Here is a 22,500-nt window from a genome sequence, read left to right on the forward strand (position 1 = left end):
TTCTAGAACGAAAATCTCGGTATTAAAGTATCGTTGGTTGAATGAATATTTGGTATAATAAAAATTTCTGCATTTCTTTTCTTTATGTTAGATTAATTCGTTGTTCTTGGACGCCACGCTGGCATTATAACACTAATGTCTTCCTACCATGCAGAATGCTTCACATTAAATCTTACTGAAGTTTCAAACGGATTGTTAATAACGCAAGGTTTCAAAATAGAAAAATTATACACCTTTGACGATCTGTATAAAAAATCACATTTTTTCCATAGTGATTATATATATATATATATATATTATATATATATATATATATATATATATATATATATATATATATATATATATATATATATATATATATATATATATATATATATATATATATACATACATACATATGTATATATATGTGTGTGTGTGTGCATGTGAATTTTTTTTCACACACCTTTAACGAACGAAATCTAAAATTGAACTTCCTCCATCTTGGATACATACACACACACATGTATACGTACATACATATATATATATATATATATATATATATATATATATACATATATATATATATATATATATATATGTATATACAGTAAAACCTTACAATTAATTTGATTAAACAGCTTTCCACTAATACCATGTTACTAATGATGATGATATTACTTTTACGAAAATAGAGGTGGCTAAAGATTTTTAACAGGTCTGATGTATTTTCACTTGATTTTATTTCTCGAAGCTAAAATCACAATGCCTTCAAAATGAACATACCATGTGCACTGGGCGGAGCTTCCTTTGGCTAATGCGAAGTTAATTTTACCCTCAGGTCGTCCTCCGGGACAATGGCTACGAAGGCGTTGTGGTCGCTCTCGACGATCAAATTCCATCCTCCATGTGCCAGGACGTTGTCCAAGGACTCGAGGTAAGTCAATCCTAAACTTCACTTTTCCAGCGGAGTCACTCAAGGCGAGGCGAGAGGACCAGGGGGCTGCTCAAATCTTAAGGGTCCAGTGTCAGTCTCCCTATCTATTCAACGTTCGATTTCATAATGTATTTACGCATGTGAGAAGTTAGTGCAGTGATCAAACAATAAAAAAGAATTCTCTCTCTCTCTCTCTCTCTCTCTCTCTCTCTCTCTCTCTCGTAATAATAATACAAGTGATATCGTTCTCTGGTTCCAACAGAGGAACCCACTTTCGATTTCCGAAGCCGGGCGAGGAAAGAAACGATTTGGGCGAGTTTGTTTTAAAATGCAATATATGTTTGTTGACCCAAGTTGTGGATACATATATAAATTGATACGAGATATCATGACGACGTCTATTTTTCTCTCTCCCACACGCCTACTGCGAAGTTGCAGGTTATCATTTCACAACATATCTCAAAATCAAAGCTTTTACTATGAAAAGATACACGAGTGCACACTGGAAATGCCCATGTTTACATCAAGCGCTGCCTACCAGCTCCAGAGACATGCTGGCTTTCCGTAAGCTGTCAGGAGAAACAACCAGCGTCTCTGCCGCTCCGCCTCTCTTCCCTTTTTTTCTTGGACTGACGATGTCTTACATCTGAGGAGGGTACTTCTCATATTCTTAATCATTTACAAAAATCAGTTGACAGTTATGTAGATAAGCTTAATATATCAAAGATGTAAGAGCAAAGAGTGAATTCGTTTTTAAAAATCAATCCAATATATCAGCCTATCTGTTTACAATTATTTCACTCAGTGACCGTTTTTTTAAAGGTAGCGGAGATAAGGTACTTAAAAAAAAATATCTAGCAACGATGCCACATCCTTCCGTTGAGTGCTGAGTCTAGGATGGATGCAGCCTGCTTAAACAAAACCCAGAGCTTTGAAGTCGATTCATGAGCCACAACAAAATCCTCAACGAGCAGAGATAAAGAGTTCATGTTAGTAATGCGTTAGGTTCGAATTGCCTTGGCCAGAAAGATTGTTAACGCCTTTAGAAATAAACTTTTTTTTATTAGAAATAGGTGCTCATTAAGGTGCAGAGGTTCGAGTAGTTTCATAGAATAGGGAGGAGGGAGAGAGAGACAGAGACAGAGACAGAGACAGAGACAGACAGAAGGGGGGGAGGGCGGGAAGAATAGTGCTTTTCGTTCAGCGAAGCGAGAATATGCCTGTATTCTGTTGACTGTTGGAAGATCTTTTGAGAAAGTGACCAAACTAAATTCTTTCTTTTATATAGTTGTTAACGAGTTTATTTGTTTCTTGGGATTCTTTTTCCTCGCCAAAGTATTTTTCACGCACACTTCCTTGAACGTCGTTTTGAAAAAGCTCACTCCCTCTTCTACAAAACCTCCAACTTTTACTTCTTTCAAGATGTGGTTCCTTTCACGGATTTGGGGGTTTCCTGTGGTCGCTTTCGCAGGGGCTTTGAAATAACGGAGCCCTCCTAATCGCGCACTCTCGGAATTCATCTCCCTGGAGGGCCTCTCGTTGACACTTTCTCGTCTTGAGACAATTTCAACAACGGTGACATTCTTCGCTTTCTTGAAAGTCTCTCTCTCTCTCTCTCTCTCTCTCTCTCTCTCTCTCTCTCTCTCTCTCTCTCTCTCTCTCTCTCGTTAAAGGATTTGTTTTGGTCATTTATATCCTGTGAAAACGCACCGTCACTTGCGGTTTTTCTCTGTTATTTTTTTTCCGATCTTTAAGTTAACAATGGACAGTTCTTTAAGCGAAAGGTGGACCGCCATGATTGGTGGATGATTTGCATGTTCTTTGAGTTGTATTCCTGTCCGTACATCGAGCGTATGAAGAGCGCCTTTGAGTGATAAGATTGACACCTGATATCAAATGGTACGGTCACATACGCTTTCCGACACCCGGCTTCTATTAGTCAGTCTTTAAGAAATTTAAGACTAGTAAAAAAAATACCCTAACTACATTACATTAAAAAGAGACCGTAGATACTCGTCCATAACTTACGAAATTAAAGAAAATTGTTTTTAGGTAAAAGAAAGAAAATTTGGGGAGTTAAATCATTCATCTTCCTTGATTCTATACACAAAGGAAGAAAGACAGCGTTTATATTATCTTCCAGGTCTCCTATGGGCATTTTGTGCCCGTAACTGATGGGTGATCATGAACCGGTTCCATTGCCATGTGCCCGAAAAAAGTTTTTCTGAAACGCAGTTTCGAGGTCACAAATTACTGTTATCAATCCGGTGGATAAACCCGTATTTTGAGGTTTGCCATTAATGTCAAACGAAATAACCTCTCTGGCAACACTTCCTCCTTGTGGTTTCATCTCTCTCTCTCTCTCTCTCTCTCTCTCTCTCTCTCTCTCAAACCACAGTTGGATGCTATCCAGTTGTATGAAGAGTATCAATGAGGATATGAAATTATCTAGAGTTTAAATTTTCCTTGCCTGTGCACAAGCAGTGAAATAATCAGGCTTTGACATTACAGAGGGGTATTGTCCAATTACAGACGATTTGAATTTTTTACCTCTGTGGTTATGAGAAACAGATCCAGCATTTGATAGATTTCCATTGACTAGCGTCTCAGTATCTGTGGTCCTCGACATACCGATTTGATGCAAGATAATGCAGGAGAAGTAGTTTGTGCAAAAGTAAGAAAAGAAGACAGATCCATGTTTTGCAAGATACAAAAGTAATTTGTTCTTGAAATCACTGAAGGAACCATTCAAAGTTCATCGTTCTCTGAAAAAAAGAATCAGTGCTTTAGCCCTTCCCTGTGCCTTAGCTTGAGTAAAACAGCTTTGCCTGGGATTGGTGACCATCTAACAAATATCTGGAAGAGATATTCAACTTTAACATCGCTCATTATGAGCCAAAACTCTGTTCAAGAGAGGAAGTCCTCAGAAGCAAAACAATCCAACAGGCAAGGATGAGCATGAGGAGGGAAAACTTAAATAACAGTTATTAAATAATAATAATAAGCAATTCCAAACTAAAGTGAGGAACGGAAAGATGGCTTTTTTTTTGCCTGTTCTCTTGCATTATTATTATTACAGGGGGAGTTGTTTTATAATAGGATCATTAATTGTGTTAGGAACTTTTTATACAAGCGGCTTTGTCGAGAGGAAGAAGATTGAACACCCATGTTTAGTAAATGACTGGTATGGACAGGGAATTAATATAATGCAAAAACTATTTGTATGAAACGCTGCTTTCAAGCCATTCCCATTGTTATCTACAGGAATATCATCATTAGTAAAACTAATAAACATGATAATGAATGAGAGTGCCACACGTCAGTTAGAATCGGAATCGATGGTTTTACAGCCATCTCTCTCTCTCTCTCTCTCTCTCTCTCTCTCTCTCTCTCTCTCTCTCTCTCTCTCTCATCATTGACATTTTGAGCGTTGCGTTATGCATCATATATCATTCGTTCACCTTGGAATTACCGTAAGCGCTAATGCTATGGAGGCCAACGAATCTATCTGGGATGTCAAATGAGAAAAAGTTGCCTGCGGTCGCTACTTGCCAAGGGTCAGAACGGAGCAATTATGGGGTAGAGTTAATTCAGAGAGACGGAGAGAGAGAGAGTTAGGCGCAGGTATGATATCCTTAGGCCAACTGTGGTCCAGAGGTGGGTTTTTTACCCTTTTTTTATTCTTGATGTGACAGCCACAAGGCTGATAGGACTACAGGTGGTTAGGGAAGGAGTTAAATTACCGAGATGACGAAACTGAGTTGGAGGATGCAAGAATCACGTTCCACCAAGTTTCTGTATCATTTCCGTTTCTGTTCTCTCTCCTGCACATTATTTATGGAGCGTCGACGGTCTGCACGCGCTCATCAGGCAAGAATCGATTTGCTGGAGAGGAAAGACGTTGATGGAGGAACTTTTTTTGTTTCAGGTCTTCCTCGACCTTAGCACTGGAGGGAATAACAGGAGCAACATTTATCTCTCTCCCTCTGCACGCCGAATGAGCTGATGTTTATTCTCTCTGATGATAACTTTCGTTGAAGTGACGCCATGTCATCAAAAATAAAGCAGTTCTTTCGCGGACGATGCTTTTTCTTTTTTTTTTTTTTTTTTTATCCGTGGCCGGAGAAATTGTTTTGCAGGTTATAATGCTAAACCTCTCTCACAGGCAACGGATTCGATCCCGAGCGAAAACTGAGCGATCTAGATAATCCCTTCAACACTTTGTGACCTAGGAAACGGATTAAGTACCTGGTGGTCAATCGACTGTGCTGATCACAACTGGCGGCGTGGGAACGAGGAAAACACTAGACGTCGAAAATTATGAACCACCTCACCATAAGGGAGGACCTCAAATAAATGATGTCTCTGGTTGTTAGTTGATTACTGCAGGTCGCTCTTGTTACAACGATGGGAGAGGAAAAAATATGAGACGCAAAAATCAAACCAATTCATATTGTGCACAATTATTTCACAATCAAAAGTTGAACAGTGTGGCCTCAGCAAGATTCTCTCTCTCTCTCTCTCTCTCTCTCTCTCTCTCTCTCTCTCTCTCTTAAGAGCATTGATATTTATAGTCAGCTCAGTCTTAATGTGTTATCGTTTAGAAAGAAATTATCCGTTTATGAACGGATAAATATGTCGTTACAGTGCCCTGAGTTACCTCAGTTAACTGGCCTGCTCAACAAAATAAACTTACACATATCTACGTCGTAAGAGCATGACACTAACCATAACTAATGTGTGTTCACAAAAAAATCGAAAAAGCTGAAAAATGTACATTGAGATAAGTTGTCGATTAATAGAAATCTTTGTACAGTTGAAAACGCTGCCTTTCACATAGGAAACAGACACGTCTCCCTTGAGAGTGACTTCAAAGGGAAAAGTGAACAACCGATAAAAGTCGAAGGGATGCAAGGAGGGAAAAGGCTTGAGAGATGTTCAGTCACAGAGCTTCACATCAGAGCGACCGAGGTCACGGGATGAACTTGAACATCCTGGGCGGAAGTTCAGCAGCAGAGTTGACAATAGAGAAGTGCGGTTGTTCATGAAATGAAATAACTGTAATCGAAATTACTCTAACAAAAACAAATTAAAGAATAAGATAGATTGAATGTTTTCATCAGCTGTAATTTCCGCGTTTAACAAATATGAGTGTTTACACTGGAGCCTGCCCCATAGCTGTATGTTTGGTACCGCAAGCATATTATTAAAATCTGACATTTCCTTTAACGAAATGTCCATAATTAATTTATACCTAAAACATATCTTCACAGCCAAGTATCCTTAATCTTTAATTCTATATATTCTTGTGAAATAGAGTAGATTTTTCCATTTATGACAGTTTTCCAGAAAACATGAATTTGGATTTTCCGTTTATTTCATTGATACAACCGTTATGTTACCGATATCCGAACACGATTATGAAATAAGTGAGTTTTGATCTATTCTCCTGCCCTCTGTCATCAGCTGGTGATAAATGATGTTGAGGCTTGAAAAAGAAAAGTGATTCACGAATCGTTAGCTTTTGTATTTTGGAAAAGAGGGCGGGTAGTTATTGAGGACATACCCTCGAGGCTTACTGTTATTGGCTCTCTACAGAAAACGGTGATCTAACGGCTGTTGGTTTTCCATGTGGTAAACTGTTTTTTTAGCAGTTATGCGTAAATGAATTTGTAGGAAAATTCTTGACATTCAGAAACCGTGATGTCCAATTTTTGAGTAATTGTTGTTATATAAAACTTTAAGTGGAATGGCAGTTTAACGTAAACAATGGCTCCTGAGAATGTGAAGAAAAAATTTGTAACCAGATACCCACAAATTGAATTAATTATGTTGCATGTTTTTAGAGCCGCATTTAAAAATCCCCAAAGATCATCCTCACAACCAGAATGTTGGTTGTTTGTGGGCAAATGGCTGCGCATCATCTGCCACTCCATTTTTCATTTCCAGAAATCTTTAGTTATGGACATCATGGGAGAGTCTTTTGGGCGACAAAATCGCCGTCGAGGGAGAAGACGACGATCCGATCCCGAAAGCCCCTTTGCGCCATGACCCCATCGTCATCCATCTTCAGCCGGTGTCAAAGGCATGAATGGCGGGTCTGTGTCTCAAAGGATATACTAGGCTTCACTTCGCAGCCTCGATAACCTTTTGAATTTTAAGTGAATTATTGAGTGGGATACAGAGCGAATGGGTCCTTCACTCTCATGACCTCGGTAACCTTTCGAGTTACCTCAGGGTAGTTCAGCTTACTTATGACAACGCACCGCTTTAGTAAACCACCTGGAAACTCGGTGAACGGGGGCGACATTTCTTCTTCTGCAAAAGGAACAAGGAATTTATCGAAACTCTTCCACATAGAATCTATAACACTTCACTGGTAACAATTTTTAATTTAAATATAAATATTACTGGTACTCAGTATCTGGTACTGAGTTAGCAGCTTTACTCCAAACTTGAATGTTTAGAACATGCAACGGACCTTAGGTTGGCGGATTAAACGGGAGGCCTAAAAAACCAACTGAGTGGGTAACTTGTTGAACAGCTATGATAAAACGGTTTTATACAGCAGCTACCACTTCGTCTTAGAATAAGTGAAGATCTGAGGGATAACAAACTCACCATATAACCACGGATCTGTGTCACGAAGCACCGATCTTCCCTCTCTAAGGCACACTTACTAAGCCAATATGTGAAATGACGTGAAAATCTGATATTTCGAAAGTGCTGAGAAATTTATGCTGAAAAATAGGAATAGGGTCACGTATTTCATTCACATACTGGCACAGGTGTCGTGTAGTCTGCTGGGAGAAACTTTCCCAATATTCTCCGAGTAAGGTAACTTGATAGTAAGAACAAACCTCAGAGTATAGAAAGAATAACAAGAATCTTTGTAGATCATGGACGACTCCGCTTACGGTTGGGAGGAGAGGAGAACTTTTGCAGACCAGTTATGAAAATTAGAGAAGAAATGAGACTACAGATCCTGCAGGGGCAACGCGTAACTACAGGTGATTGGCTATTGGTGACATGATCAATGACGACGGAGATGGAGGCTTCAGATAAGAATCCGAGAAGCAAACAGAAAAGGTGTTAGGTCTCCAAAATGAGAGTGAAAAGCTTCCCTAAAACTGATGTAAGCGCCTCTCTAATATGTTTGCGAAAGCAAGAGCAACGGCATTACCTTCCCTAAATTTCCTGAAGGAGTAGCCGAAGCAGCAATAGCAATAACAGTCGTAACAATAGTAGTGGTGATAGCACACACTCAGGTAGAATACGCGTATCAATAAGGAAGAGAGAGAGAGAGAGAGAGACTGGACCAAAACATGTCACAGATGTCAGCCGTTGATGCCAGCTGTAATTGATTAAGCCAGGGGCTGCTGGGACCTGCTGTTGTTACTGTGAATGTATACAAGAACTGAAAGGTTCAGGATCAATTTTGTACGTATTGAAGGTGTTATCTTTCATTTTCGCACTACGCTTTTACTTTCAGTAGCTAATAGTAATGATAGTTGTACATAAATTTAACACATTAAAAAGTGCATTGTCACTACCTTATATAAGATATATATAAGATGTATATATATATACTGTATATATATATATATATATATATATATATATATATATATATATATATATATATATATATATATCTCATTTCAATGATTTCACACACACACACACACACACACATATATATATATATATATATATATATATATATATATATATATATATATATATATATATATATATATATGTGTGTGTGTGTGTGTGTGTACATATGTGTGTGTGTGAAACGATGAAATCGATTGCTATCTTCTCTATATGTGACTTGTCTAAAAGCCATTGTCCGTTTCAAAGTCATTTTCACCGCCTGTGTCAGGTGTGTCTCAGATCTCGTAGAGATTGTAATCGCAGATGATTAAGATTTCCATTAACGGGTTACCAGTAAATGTGAGATAGATTCAGTATTTGTTCGTCAAGTATGTACTTGAAAGACTGGTTGGTAGATTCATACCGAAAAAAAATACCTAAAACAGAAGTGAAGCGTTATCATCCGCATAGTAGCGAATGTTGACAGCATTGTCAGTTTCTTTTCTTTCGTCGAAACCCAAGTATTCATTTCCATCGCTGGAAACGTCACGACAGCTGTTTACATAGATAATCAACCAGCTGTCTATTTTCATCGACGTACAGAAAGTTGAAATGAGCGTTTCGCGAGTTACCACTCTCTGTCTGAGAGATGAGTTGTTATATAATTCTTAGAACTTCGACGGAGATTCAGAACAACCAATTATCTCCAAAGTGACATTATAAAAGAGCTAATAAAAAAGAAAACATTTTAACAGCGCAAACCTCCGCTCGCGACATAGGAATTTATTGTCTTGATCTAAATGATTGGGTTCATGATGATCTTGACATTTCTCGTATAGAAATTAGAAGTTAGTAAAAGCAATAAATTAAAAAAAACAAATGCAGAGCAAAATAAAATCGAAATATTTGTGAAAATTAAGTATTCTATTTCTGATCCAGACGTATATGAAATTCTTCCAAGGGCCATAGCACACCTCTCAACAAAATTACACTCAAATCCACAGAGAAATTTTTGACAAAAAGAGAGATAGAGAGAAAAAAAGAAAATAAAATCCTGGGTCCTCAGCCATCTCAAAATTAAATCATCTCATCCTGGACCTATAACCCACCTCTCACTGGAATTCATCAGTCCTCTGATAACTTGACCCACCTCTCACTGGAATTCATCAGTACTCTGATAACTTGACCAAGCCTCTCCTCATTCATTAGAGGGTGTTCGTTTGTGTTTGTGACTGATATCTGATTACTTTATTGTCGCTATAAGCATAGTTTTGCAGCATCTAGAAAAATAGGAAGCCTTTTTAAGGCAGCCGTCTTTAGCTTCATAGCCCTCCAACATAGAATGAAAACTATGTAAACTGGTACCGCCCATAACAGACACAAATGCAAAAGAATAAGCTCTGCTGAAATGAAGAAAGGCTTGGTCAAGTAATCAGAGTACACAAAAATAGTGTGTAATGGATTAGGTTCATACAGTCAGGGAGAGAGAGAGAGAGAGAGAGAGAGAGAGAGAGAGAGAGAGAGAGAACAAGGGGGAAAGCATTTGGTTGGTTTCAACACAAAGAACTCGAGAGAGGCGACAGCAGGAAAGGAGATTAGATATAAAATTCAAATTTGGAAAAAAAGCGGCAAACATAACTTCTCTTTTCATTGCCACCTAACACTAGGATTTTCCTTGCAAGGGGCTACTCAACATCCTACACGAGTAACTCAAGAATGGGCAAGACCATCTGTTCTTTTTAACTGCAGCTTTTGCAGCTTATCATGCCTGGAATTACTAGCTGCAAGGTGGCTTTTCCGTATGGGAATGGACTGTGTGAAAAGACCTAGAGAGCCAATACAAGGAAACCACAGCCTCCTTAATTATGAAGGTCATTCGATATGCTTTATTCTCTTGAACAGCAAAGTCCTAAGTCAAATAATGACACCTCATCAGAAGTGATGCATCTTCAGCTATTGCGTTAACCATTGTATTATCTTTGAGCTTAAATTAACCAATAATTTAATGTCATTCCCGAGGGGTGGATAGACATTACAGTGGATATTTTTTCACTGTTGACAAAATTGCTCCCTTAATCGTTCCTTGTGAAGGGGACAAAACTGTTATGCAGAAGCGTTACTGTCTAATTAGTTTTATGTTCTCAAGGAATACCCGTCGTGCCCTCGTTTAGATCACATTACAAGAATAAATATCCAGTTAATAACTTACATTAATTCCCCCAGTGCTGAGAAAAATGTGAGGTTGACCCTCGTAATGTATTTCAAAACGGGGTCTTGTATCTCATAAAGACATAATCTTTCCTATTATTAGTTGTAGCAGAAATAAGCTAATGTTAGGGCAAAGTAACGTTTTGCGTCTTGCAGCTTGAAAAATAAATAGAAAGAAAATCAGTTAATCTGACAACCTCACAGCAGGATGACAGTCACAATTTTAGATGCTGCAGGCAACCTTGGGATGCACAGTGGTCAGGGAAGTTGATATTATTGTTATTTGCAGGGGAAAGCGATCCAATGCCCGGGGCAAAACTGAGGGTATGTATTTTACGTCAGGTGGCGTAACCCTTGCAAGGAAATGCAGAAATCTTCATCATTGTACGCTCTCTCTCTCTCTCTCTCTCTCTCTCTCTCTCTCTCTCTCTCTCTCCTGTAAATGATACACATTTATACTTTAAAACGACAGAAGGAAGACGGCACTTATGTGATCCATTTAATTTCGCTGCTTCAGAAGAGAGAGAGAGAGAGAGAGAGAGAGAGAGAGAGAGAGAGAGAGAGAGAGAGAGAGAGCGTACAATGATGAAGATTTCTGCATTTCCTTGCAAGGGTTACGCCACCTGACGGAAAATACATACCCTCAATATGGGTATCCATATTGAGTTTCTGATAGTCTCATATAGCAATGCAGAATATGTATCATATAAATGAATGTACTGGGACTTACGAATAGGCGTTTGAACGTTGTGCACAGCCTTTCGCTCGTGCTGATCGAAGACTTTTTCACATATGAGCAATTTCTCTCTTCATTAACAAATTACACAAATTAGCACGGACTGTTTTCTAAAACACTTCTGAAATGCTCAAGCTACATTTTAAAGTCAAAAACCACTCTAAAAAGATGAGAGACTGCGCGTCCAATGGCACTATTGAATAGACACCATAAAACCTTAAAAAGCTTTCATGCTCAGAGCACCTTCGTGTAGCTGCAGTTAGAATTTGCGATCGATGACATTATTTTATAAACAGCTTTCTCTCCCTGCTTTTAATAGTTAAGCGTAATCATGGAATGTAGCGAAAAGTGGTAACCTTCTGCACTAAAGTTAGTCAACAACAGTATCAGAGTTCAAGTTTCTCCCAGAGAGAGAGAGAGAGAGAGAGAATATCTTATGATATCTTATGAATGGTTTCACTCCAGTGGGAGGAAGATTACCTCGTCGAGGTCCTCCCATTTGGATGTTATACAGTTTGGTAGAGCAATGAATACTTCCGTCCAGCGTTTTTTTCTCTGTAGAGAGAGAGAGAGAGAGAGAGAGAGAGAGAGAGAGAGAGAGAGAGAGAGGAGGGGGGAGAGTCTGTGTGACGTCCTTCATCTCATGATGGGGAACTTCCGGAAAAACATTGTCGGTGCTCTACAAAGAATATCGAAATTTTGTAGGACTAACTCGCATCTTAATATGTATAACGTGTAAGCATGAATGTGTGCATGCATTTTGTTTAACAATATATATATATATATATATATATATATATATATATATATATATATATATATATATATATATATATATATATATAATGTGTGTGTGTTTATTATTATTATTATTATTATTATTATTATTATTATTATTATATTATTATTATTATTATTATTATTATTTCAGCACCAGTGTTAATTTTGTTCTATGTGAAACGTGTTTTATATCTCCAACATGATAGTGTAGAAAAAACAGGATCAGTCCCAATCCCTTTAGTCTGTTAAAATCCTTTAGACTGACTCATTCTAAATGTTGTCTTCTCTGTAGTTGACCTGATTTGACTAACTTGAATGAACTATTTTTACCCCTTTCATAAGCTACGTTACTGGCGTGTTCCTGTACAATACTCTTTGTTGTTTATTCGTTATTTCTGTTCTTTTCGTTTTTCTTTTTCGCTTATCCTTGAGAATTCCTGGAGTTCCATTTTGTTTCTGATTTTGCTCCACGTCTTAGCTTCTTGTGTTATTTGTTTGGTTTCTATTATAAGATTGAATATTTTCACTGTCTCGCGCGTTTGGGTGTTCTATTCGGTGAGCAATAGAGTCCAAATTTATCAGACGCTTTACACGAACTAAAAGCAGCCATATCTACCTCCATCATGTATATGTATATATATATATATATATATATATATATATATATATATATATATATATATATATATATATATATATATATATATATATACATATATATATATATATATATATATATATATATATATATATATATATAGATATATATACTGTATATACATGGAGGTAGATAGGGGCTGCTTCTAGTTCGTGTAAAGCATCTAATAAATTTGGATTCTATTGCCCACCGAAATTATGTATATACTTGTGTGTGTGTGTGTGTATATATATGTATATATATATATATATATATATATATATATATATATATATATATATATATATATATAAATGGATATATATGTATGTATATATATATATATATATATATATATATATATATATATATATATATATGCACATATATATATGTATACATCTACATATCTATCTATGCATTTTTCAAGATGCAAAGTTCATTAAATAATGGGAGAATTGTAGGAAAAGTCGAGGGAGAGACAATGATCTTATTCTTCGCCTTCTCGTCTTCTTAAGAGAGGTGGTGATGGTGGACGCTGAGTAAGAGCGACGAAAAGAAAACAGAGCTGTCTTCTCCTCCTTTGTCTTAGGCCACATGAGCCCCTGTTTTTAAACCTTTCTCTTAAAAAGGAGACTCGTCTAATTGGATGTGAAGAACACGCTTTTAATCGAAGTTTTCTCTACACCAGATTGTAATTAGTATTCGTAGTAATTCAAAATAATATTTCATAAGCCGAAAACTGAACTTATCTATTTTATTTCGGTCCCGAACCCTTTCTATGAAGTCTGTTTCATTTCAGTTCCGAACCCTTTCTGTCATAGAAAAAGTTCGAAAGGCAGAATTCGTAATATCGGCTTTCATTCATTTATAGCGAAGCTACAATTACAGCGCAAGGATCAAACACCCGCATATTAATCCTTTTCCTCGCCAGCTGATCAGGTTTCCTTTGTGTTGCTCTAATGCTCATGCACTGGCACATTTGCTCTTCGTATTTCTTTCATCCAGATTTCAGAATCTGATATTAGACCTTGACATGCTTACCCCTCCCTCACCAGTGCTCCTTCTTTAGAAACCTACTGTGCGCGGAGCCTGAAGAATTTTGCTCTTACTATTTTTGTTTCTTGTTTCAATAACTGAAATTTTTGCCAGTGTAAAGGTCCTAACCCCATAAAGTTGGTTTTATTATACGCTTTTATTTAGCTTGCTTTTTTGTCTGTTTGATTGTTTGTTTGTTTGTCTGGGTCAAATCTTGTAACTAAATTTTCGACCTGTTCCCTTCGTCTGATGGACTTAAAATTTTGAATGATTACTCAATCCCGGTGACAGTACAACCTTACACAATCAGTAGGTCAGCAGTGACCTCTAGTTACTCTACAGTGACCTCTCCTAGTATCTCAGGATTTGTATGACGTGAATCACTCTACGGATGTCCATACCCTCTTTGACTCAGTAGGCTAATTTAATAGCTGCGGATTTTGCAAACCTTCTTTGGCTCGACAGGTATTATAGAATAACAAGTTCAATTTCGTTAGTACAGTCATAAATTTTTTACAAATTCTGTCAAGACTAAAAGGTATAAAATAAAAAAAAAATAAAAATTAAAGCACCCTTTTATTAAAATGAGCTAAAAAGTAAAAAATAACTTTTTGAGACACACCAGGATTTTCTTACAATTAATCATGACTAAAAAAAAGTGTGGACGCAAAACATGGAAGGAAATGCTACAAGAAAAAATACTTGCAGCATTACCTTCTATGTTTGTCGCCCACGCGTTTATTCTTATAGTCATGATTAATTGTAAGAAAATCCTGGTGTGTCTCAAAAAGTTATTTTTTACTTTTTAGTCCATTGTAATAAATGTTTTAAAAAATTTATTTTATATAGTTTTTTAAGCTTTCTCGTCCTCTTAGTACTTTATTTAAATATGTATGTATTTATATAAATATGTTTGTATGTGTGTATATATATATATATATATGTGTGGGTGTGTAGGGCGCACCTTACGTATATGGATACATTTATGCATCCATACACAAGTACATTCACACACAAACACACACGCATATATAAATTTATGTGTGTGTGTGTGTGTGTGTGTGGGTGGAGGAGCACATAGTAGATAACTGTCCGCTGGCATACCACCCTCTGTTTTGTTAATGGTATACATCAAAATGTGAAGTTTACCATTGAACACGAAAATAATAACGCGCTATCCTTTTTAGACGTTTTAGTTTTTAGGAATAACGATCGTTTTAATACCACGATTTTTGGAAAAAACACATTTTCGGGTCTGTGATCTAACTTTTACATTTATAGCTTTCCTTATTTTAAGTTAAATTCATTATCGACCCAATTACACAGGGCTTTTACTTTGACATCCACGAGTAAATAATGTATCTTCAGAAGTATTTCGTTGACAACTGCCTCCCATCCAAGCTGTTTTTTAGGAACGTTAACAAATTTGTAAACAAAGTTTTCAGTCCCAAATTCGCTGTACCTACTGTTCCAAAACTGCCCTTTTTTGCCAGTCTTCCACTAATACATAAGAAGAGATTTTATGAAGAGTTATATAAAGTCATCAATCGCCATATTCCGGCCATTAATTTAAATCTCATTCCAAGAAACCCTTTAACGATCGGCTTTCTGTTCAAGTACAAAGAAGAGCTAAGGTCACTAATGACCTCCGGTGTAATATACAAATTCGCTTGCCCCAGATGTGACCTGGGGACATAATGTCGGCTGCAGACGGAGGTTGCTGAAGGTGAGAATAGATTCTCATCGCGGTGTTAGCTACAGAACAGGGTTAAGCTATGGAACCCTGAATTCTTTAACATACGTGACCATGTGCTTAAATGTAAACATCAAATAGAATATGATGGTTTTGATATATTAGGTAGAGCCTCGATGACCAACTTCTAACAGTTCTGGAATCATTATTTATTAAACAAATTGTTATGCAGTTAAACTGCCAGTCCTCTGCCACGCCTCTGTACCTGTCGTGAGTGTTCCTGGAACACCAATGTGCCCTTCGTTGTCACTCGACTGTCTTTCTTCTTGAATATAGGTGTGCCTTCTATTCTGTATTTCAATCTTATTTATCAGCTTTAATCATCCTTATAACAACTGTAAATTTTAATTTTCGTTTTTGTCAGAGTCATTTTAATGTTTGTAAATTCGTTTGTCTTTTTAGCCTTGAAAATGGCACTTGTAGTCCTGAAACGTCGGCAATCATAATAAACCCATGTGGCTTGATTAATATATATATATATATATATATATATATATATATATATATATATATATATATATATATATATATATATACATACATATATATATACATACATACATACATACATACATACATACATACATACATACATACATACATACATACCAGAGATAGGTAGATAAATAGATATTTGTCGGTGTATATTTCTGCTTTGCGGAACTAAGTAGCCTGTTTTAAAATATGTGCTTTATTTTGTCCGTTTCAAATAAACGGCAAGGCGTTCGTTACGGTTGTGCGCAGACGACACGGGGGCGAGGAGGCCGGGTTCTTGAAGACTGTAATTAAAAACTGATTTATTTCCGAGAGCTCAGGGTACCTACTAGAGTTATTTGTCTCAATCTAAACTTTCAGCATATGTAGTCGACTGGTAACGTACTTCGTACACAAGGAAAAAAAAAATTTTCCATATACAGAAGGACAAACAAATTCTTTATTATTTTCTCACGCAAGTTTAACCTGAGTAAGGAAGACAGAATGCCACAAACCGAAGGGTCCCAGTACTGGAAGCAGCTCAGTACGGAAATATGAAATAGATAAGTGAAGAATAAACTATAAAAGAGAAATAGCAAAAAATATCGAATAAGGAAACGCAAAAAAATAGAACCAAATAAAATCAAGTACAAGAAAAGAGGACTGACATGATCAAGTAAGAACGAAAAGTCTGCCATGCGACATCATATAATATAGAAAGAAAGTACAGTTGGGTCTGCCCCAGTCTTTTCTGCCGTTTCCTCCACTTCCTTTGAAAACAAATTGTATCTTTCTTCCTTATTCCCTACCTTCCATCTCCTGTACTATCCCAACCTATCTTGTACAGTAGAAGTATTCACCGGAATAGAAGTATTCGCGAGATCTATGTACTACAACAGCTACAGAGACCTATAACTTCTGCCTGTTTCCTGAAAGCGTAAAAATTCAAAAGAAAATCAATGAAGAAAATCTCCAAACTAGATGGAATGCCAACCTACGTTGGTTAGAAGACTGGTTGGTGCTTAAACCATTACACCACTAAGTATGCTCCTATTAACGCTGGGTTTTTATTTCTAAATAGAAATATCCTGATTAGCAAGCGTTATCGATCTTCGTCCTGATTATATTTTTAAAATCCTTTCATGCCTTCAGGCAAGCTGCTTCTCTGAGGTAAATAGAAATCAGTAGAAAATCGGGAGACCAGCGCTTCAAAATGTTAAAGGTCACCAAACTTTCAGTTTCTGCCCTGTACTTCAAAATGTCAGGGAATGAATTATGCTCATGGCAAATTGGGGATATTTTCTTAAGTGAATTTTCCCTCTTTCTTCCTTTTGCGAAAGAAATTGCGTGGAAAGAAAGAGCTTCAATTAAGATGAGACTTAGCAAATTTTCGGATCTCTTGATGAACAAGTCATCCCACACATGTAGCAGATCATTCCACTCAGAATGAATCTGTCTTATTGCCGTTGATTCTGTAAATGTTTTTGACCCAAGAAACAATTTCCTGAAAATTATATAGATGAAGAGTGAAAGTCTCGAAAGTATCAGATTTGGAATATTTAGTGACAAAAAATTTTGCTCTGTGAATTGCAAACAAAATTAAATTCACTCTGAAATAAAGCCAAGAAACTTACCAGAAAGTACAAACTATTTCCAATATTTTCTAATATATATATATATATATATATATATATATATATATATATATATATATATATATATATATATATATATATATATATATATATATATATATATATATTATATATATATATATATATATATATATATATATATATATATATATATATACATACATATATATATATATATATATATATATATATATATATATATATATATATATATATATATATATATATATATATATATATAAAATGAAGATTTAGTGCGAAAGTTTAGCAGTATTACATGTGAAGTTCCAATCCAGGATTTCAGATTTCTCTTGATTTAATGCATTAGATTATTGATGTTCCTGATTCCAAAATGTTTTATAAGAATAAAAGATTTTTCAGTTTTAAAGAATATGTGCTAGAAGCTTTTGCAATAAAAAAACAAAATATTATTTTTATTTAAGCAGGAGTGTTAATCTGTGGCTAAAAGCAATACGCAGGAAACATTGCTGTACTTGAAATACAGCGATGATAATATTTAACCCTTTTATTCTTTATCATTTGTATATTTTCAGGAATGAGCAGTATCTTATAGAGTATATTAACTGAGATACAACTTCATATAAAAACATTTCCAGGTGGAATTTTATTTTTCCTAAATCCTTCGAGGGAAATGATTCAGAAATCAGTTGCCATTTTGCCGATATTTAAGTAAACGGCATGATCGGTGATGCTGCAAATCTGACGCGGATTTATTGAAGTCGTTGGGTCCTGACATAACTGGAATGATGATAATCGCTCAGATTTTCCCGAACGATACACTCGGTCGTTTGTTTTGCTCGAATTGTTCCAGTGAGGATTTCTAACTCTGACCTTTCACCTCGTCAGTGAAAAATGTCTTGGCATTCTCCTTGATAAGAAACTGGATTGGTCATCGCTAAACGAGACTTTAATATTAAGAGTTAAGAAATTGTTCGACATTTCCAAAGTTGTTCAGCTGTTACGAATGTAAAGGTAGAGACAGGAGATGACTCTCCAAAATAAGACATCTTTGTGAAATTACCTACCAAGAGCTAGATAGCGTGCACAGGGCTCTCTCAAGAATGTGGGCTGCTGCATTTCTGATATATATTTCAAATTAATGTGTTTTAAACTGATGCTGATGAGTTCATATAGAAGGATAAGGGAAACAAAAAATTCAGGCCCTTCATTAGAGGTCGATGATTTTGTTGCAAAATACTCAAGGAAAATGTAGTGAAGCCTACTGAAATAATTTTTATTATATCTCTCTCTCTCTCTCTCTCTCTCTCTCTCTCTCTCTCTCTCTCTCTTTTCCTTTAGACTTGTTCTTTGTTATTTCTTGTTCTATTAATCTCGTGATTTTTTTTTATTCTCTGTCGCGCAAAAGTGATTTTATAATCGTGTACGAAAGAGAATTTCCTTCACTCCTGCTCATGCGTTCTTCCATTAAGCTATCGAACTGCATCAACTCGGCTATCAGAGAAACGGCGCAAGACTTGCCCTGGTTAAACATACCAAGAATTGAATCCAATAATGCTGTTGGAGCGCCGTCGTATCTGAGCGCTTGTTCCTGATACGGTTGAGCTCTTGACAACTTCTTTTACTGTCGTGGACTCGGACCTTACATTCTTGGCATACTCTTTGGGCTGAGGGTTAAGTGCGCCTTGAGTACAAAGCAAATGTTATTTTGAGAACTGAAGACCGATTTCGTGTATGTGTTTTGAGCTGTATTGGCTGAGTGACGAGAACTTCCTCGTTAGTTCGTCGAGAATAATATGCTGAGGGTGAGAGTGTGAAGTGAAGTCCTGTCGCACTTTGATAGTTTGTCGTTCCCGTTGCGTCACAAGTCAGAGTAAGACTCTTGATTTTTTGTTTTTCATTCTCTTCATAAGCTGACCCCTCTGCATCAGGAACAGCTGGAATAATAATAATAATAATAATAATTGCGAAATTATGACGTAATAATTGTTCTGCATCCCAGAGCTTATACATTGCTCTATTGTTCAACAAGAGGAGTCTGCATTTATTGCGTTAAGACCTTTTATTATCAACAATATTCTGTTCATGAAATAATTTGAGCGGTAAAAGACCCCCTTTCTCAGTTTAAGTCCTTCGTGGACACTTCCTACGTAGCAAATAAACACAGGAATATTTGCGGCATGCTATTGGTCACCGGCAACGCCACAACACACCTCCGGTTACCTGTTACCGGGGCGGGGGGATGTGCGTCTTAATAAGTCAGGTGGTAGTGGGAGCTAGATTAGAGGGAGAGGCATTAAGGCTGTTTTAGTGCTACTCTCGCATAACTTGATAGCGAGAAAGAGATCCTCTCTCTCTCTCTCTCTCTCTCTCTCTCTCTCTCCAGGATATTAGGGTTATAACTGCCACCCAATTGTTGGGGGCAAAATATACCTGTTCGTTACGAGTTATGAACACTCTAATTGGCTATGAAATACCTGTGACGATATAACAAGGGAAGCAGTCAAATGCACAGATGTTAGTTCGCAACGACGGTTTATAGAATTTACACTTTACACACACACACATTATGCAGATATATCACGTATATGTGTGTGGGTGTTTGTATGTGTGTATAGAGACATATACACTAAAAACTGTAATAGGGCAGACAGTAGTAGTTGCTTCGAAATATCTTGAACATCTTTGAAAATGAGACGTAAAGGGAGGCAAACAAGACTTGAGGTTGTCTGAAACAAAACTCAGAATATGGCAACACTGAACTAAAAAAAAACTTGCAGACGACTGTTTGTTAGCGAAATTTCCCCGGCAACAAACCCGCCACTCTTTATATTTCCACAGCTCTTAGAAAGAAGGGCCACGTGACAAGAGAACATCATTTAACAGTCACTGAATACGATAAAAAGATTAAAGGACGATTTAGTATCGCTGACTAAGCGACCGCACTCGAGGGATATTTTACGTGCCAGGAAATCAATGCTGAATTGAACAGTGAAAATTGCTAGTCTTTTCTGTCCGGTGTTGTGATTGATCACATAGGAGACTAAACATATTTATTATCTCTTCTTTCTTTTGTCTGCTCGACTGAATACATACCTAAATTTTTCACCAAAATATTTTTCTTCAACCTCATGTTTTATGGACGCATACGATTGCGGTACATTGACCAAGGCGTTCTCAGTCTGAATTTACAATACCGCAAACTCCAAAACTAAGTTTGTTTGTGGAAACCACAGCGCCACAAACAAATGCACACTTATATTTCCAGGGAATTTAGTTACAGCTTCGGCTGACATGATCGAGTGATTCTGCACAAGCATTACTTTACCACCACTCTACTGTCTTTTCACCTAAGGTTCTGCACCTTGTAGTAATGACACGAATAGGGAGGTCTTTGAAAAAAATTATTATTCATAATGTAAGAAATTTATCACTGGATTTCTAAAATTTTGACGTGGCATTTATACAAAAATCCTTGCATTGTACAAAAAAATGAAAAGAGACCCAAGACATATTTAATGTGACGTTGAATCTAGAACTTTACAAGATCACATGAAGGATTGAAAACTTTGAGCCTAAACTCTTTCACCATGCGTACGCCCTTCTCTTACTTTGGAGATGTTTTTCTAAATGCGAATTTAGTTTGCGTTGGCGGTATTGCGCATTTACTTTCAGTGCTTTCTCATATTCTAACAATTATACGTATGGTATCAATCCGTGGCACATTTATGCGCCCTGATTTGCTTATCGACTAGAAAGGAATATCTGGACAAGACATTAGGAGGAAAAAATAGAACAAGCTTAGCAGTGCTTCGTGTCCATTAATTGAGCCTGAAAATCTTAATCAACTTAAAACATCAGCGAAAATCTGCGGTACAGTTACTCCAACTTATGAATCTTGATGGAGGTCAAAATGGCGGCATAACAACAAAGTTAATGTTTTCAGACGTATTGTCCCAGTTTCTGGAGAGAATCCTTTCCTTAGGCCTTTCAGTTTGCAATTAATCTGGGTAATCCTTAGGGATCACTTGACTTTGTCACCACCTTATCTCCGATTTTTTGGCGTTTGTTGTGGGTCTGGTTATCAACCAAATAAGAGCGACATACACCAACGTCTTTATGATGTGAAGATCTGATCCGCGTTTTAATTTATATTGAATGAAAAGACAAAAAATAGATATCATTATTAACAATACATAGAAAGCCATGTGACAAGTCAACTGCAATAACATGATGGTTATTCATTTAATTAAAGCATTTCCTTGGGTGGACGGGCTTGACTTTAGTTTCGAAAAGCCGTCTCTCGAAACTCTGGAAAGTCAACCCTCTTACTCTGAACCCTTGCATCCGAGTGCAAAAAAAACGGCACATTATTTGACCCTTTCATCCTCAAGTAATAAATTCGTTAATAACCAACTTCCTTATCTCTCTCTCTCTCTCTCTCTCTCTCTCTCTCTCTCTCTCTCTCTCTCTCTCTCTCTCTCTCTCTTTCGGTAGGGAGATACTCCCATGATAATGTAAATTTATATTATCAGAACAATAACTGTAGACATTTAATGCGTGAGATGTACTGTATCATTTAACGATGTTATTTAACAATGCAAAATTGTTGCTCAAAGTTTGCATTATTTGAGTTCTAACAAATGATCATTAATAATTCCTTAAACAAATGAAGAGCCCTTACAATATGCTTGTTATTTCGTTGTAGTTTCTTAGTGT

General features: G+C 36.6%; 1 protein-coding gene across 1 annotated transcript in view; it reads left to right on the plus strand.

Moving 5' to 3' along the window:
- The window catches only part of LOC136850263 (calcium-activated chloride channel regulator 1-like), a 61,563-nt gene that overhangs the window by 7,765 nt on the left and 31,298 nt on the right, over positions 1-22,500 (plus strand). The window contains exon 2 of the mRNA XM_067123939.1: positions 827-922. Within this exon, the coding sequence (XP_066980040.1) occupies positions 827-922 (96 nt within the window). The remainder of the gene's footprint in view (positions 1-826; positions 923-22,500) is intronic.

This window comes from Macrobrachium rosenbergii, chromosome 21, assembly GCF_040412425.1.
Source record: "Macrobrachium rosenbergii isolate ZJJX-2024 chromosome 21, ASM4041242v1, whole genome shotgun sequence".
Classification (NCBI taxonomy): domain Eukaryota; kingdom Metazoa; phylum Arthropoda; class Malacostraca; order Decapoda; family Palaemonidae; genus Macrobrachium; species Macrobrachium rosenbergii.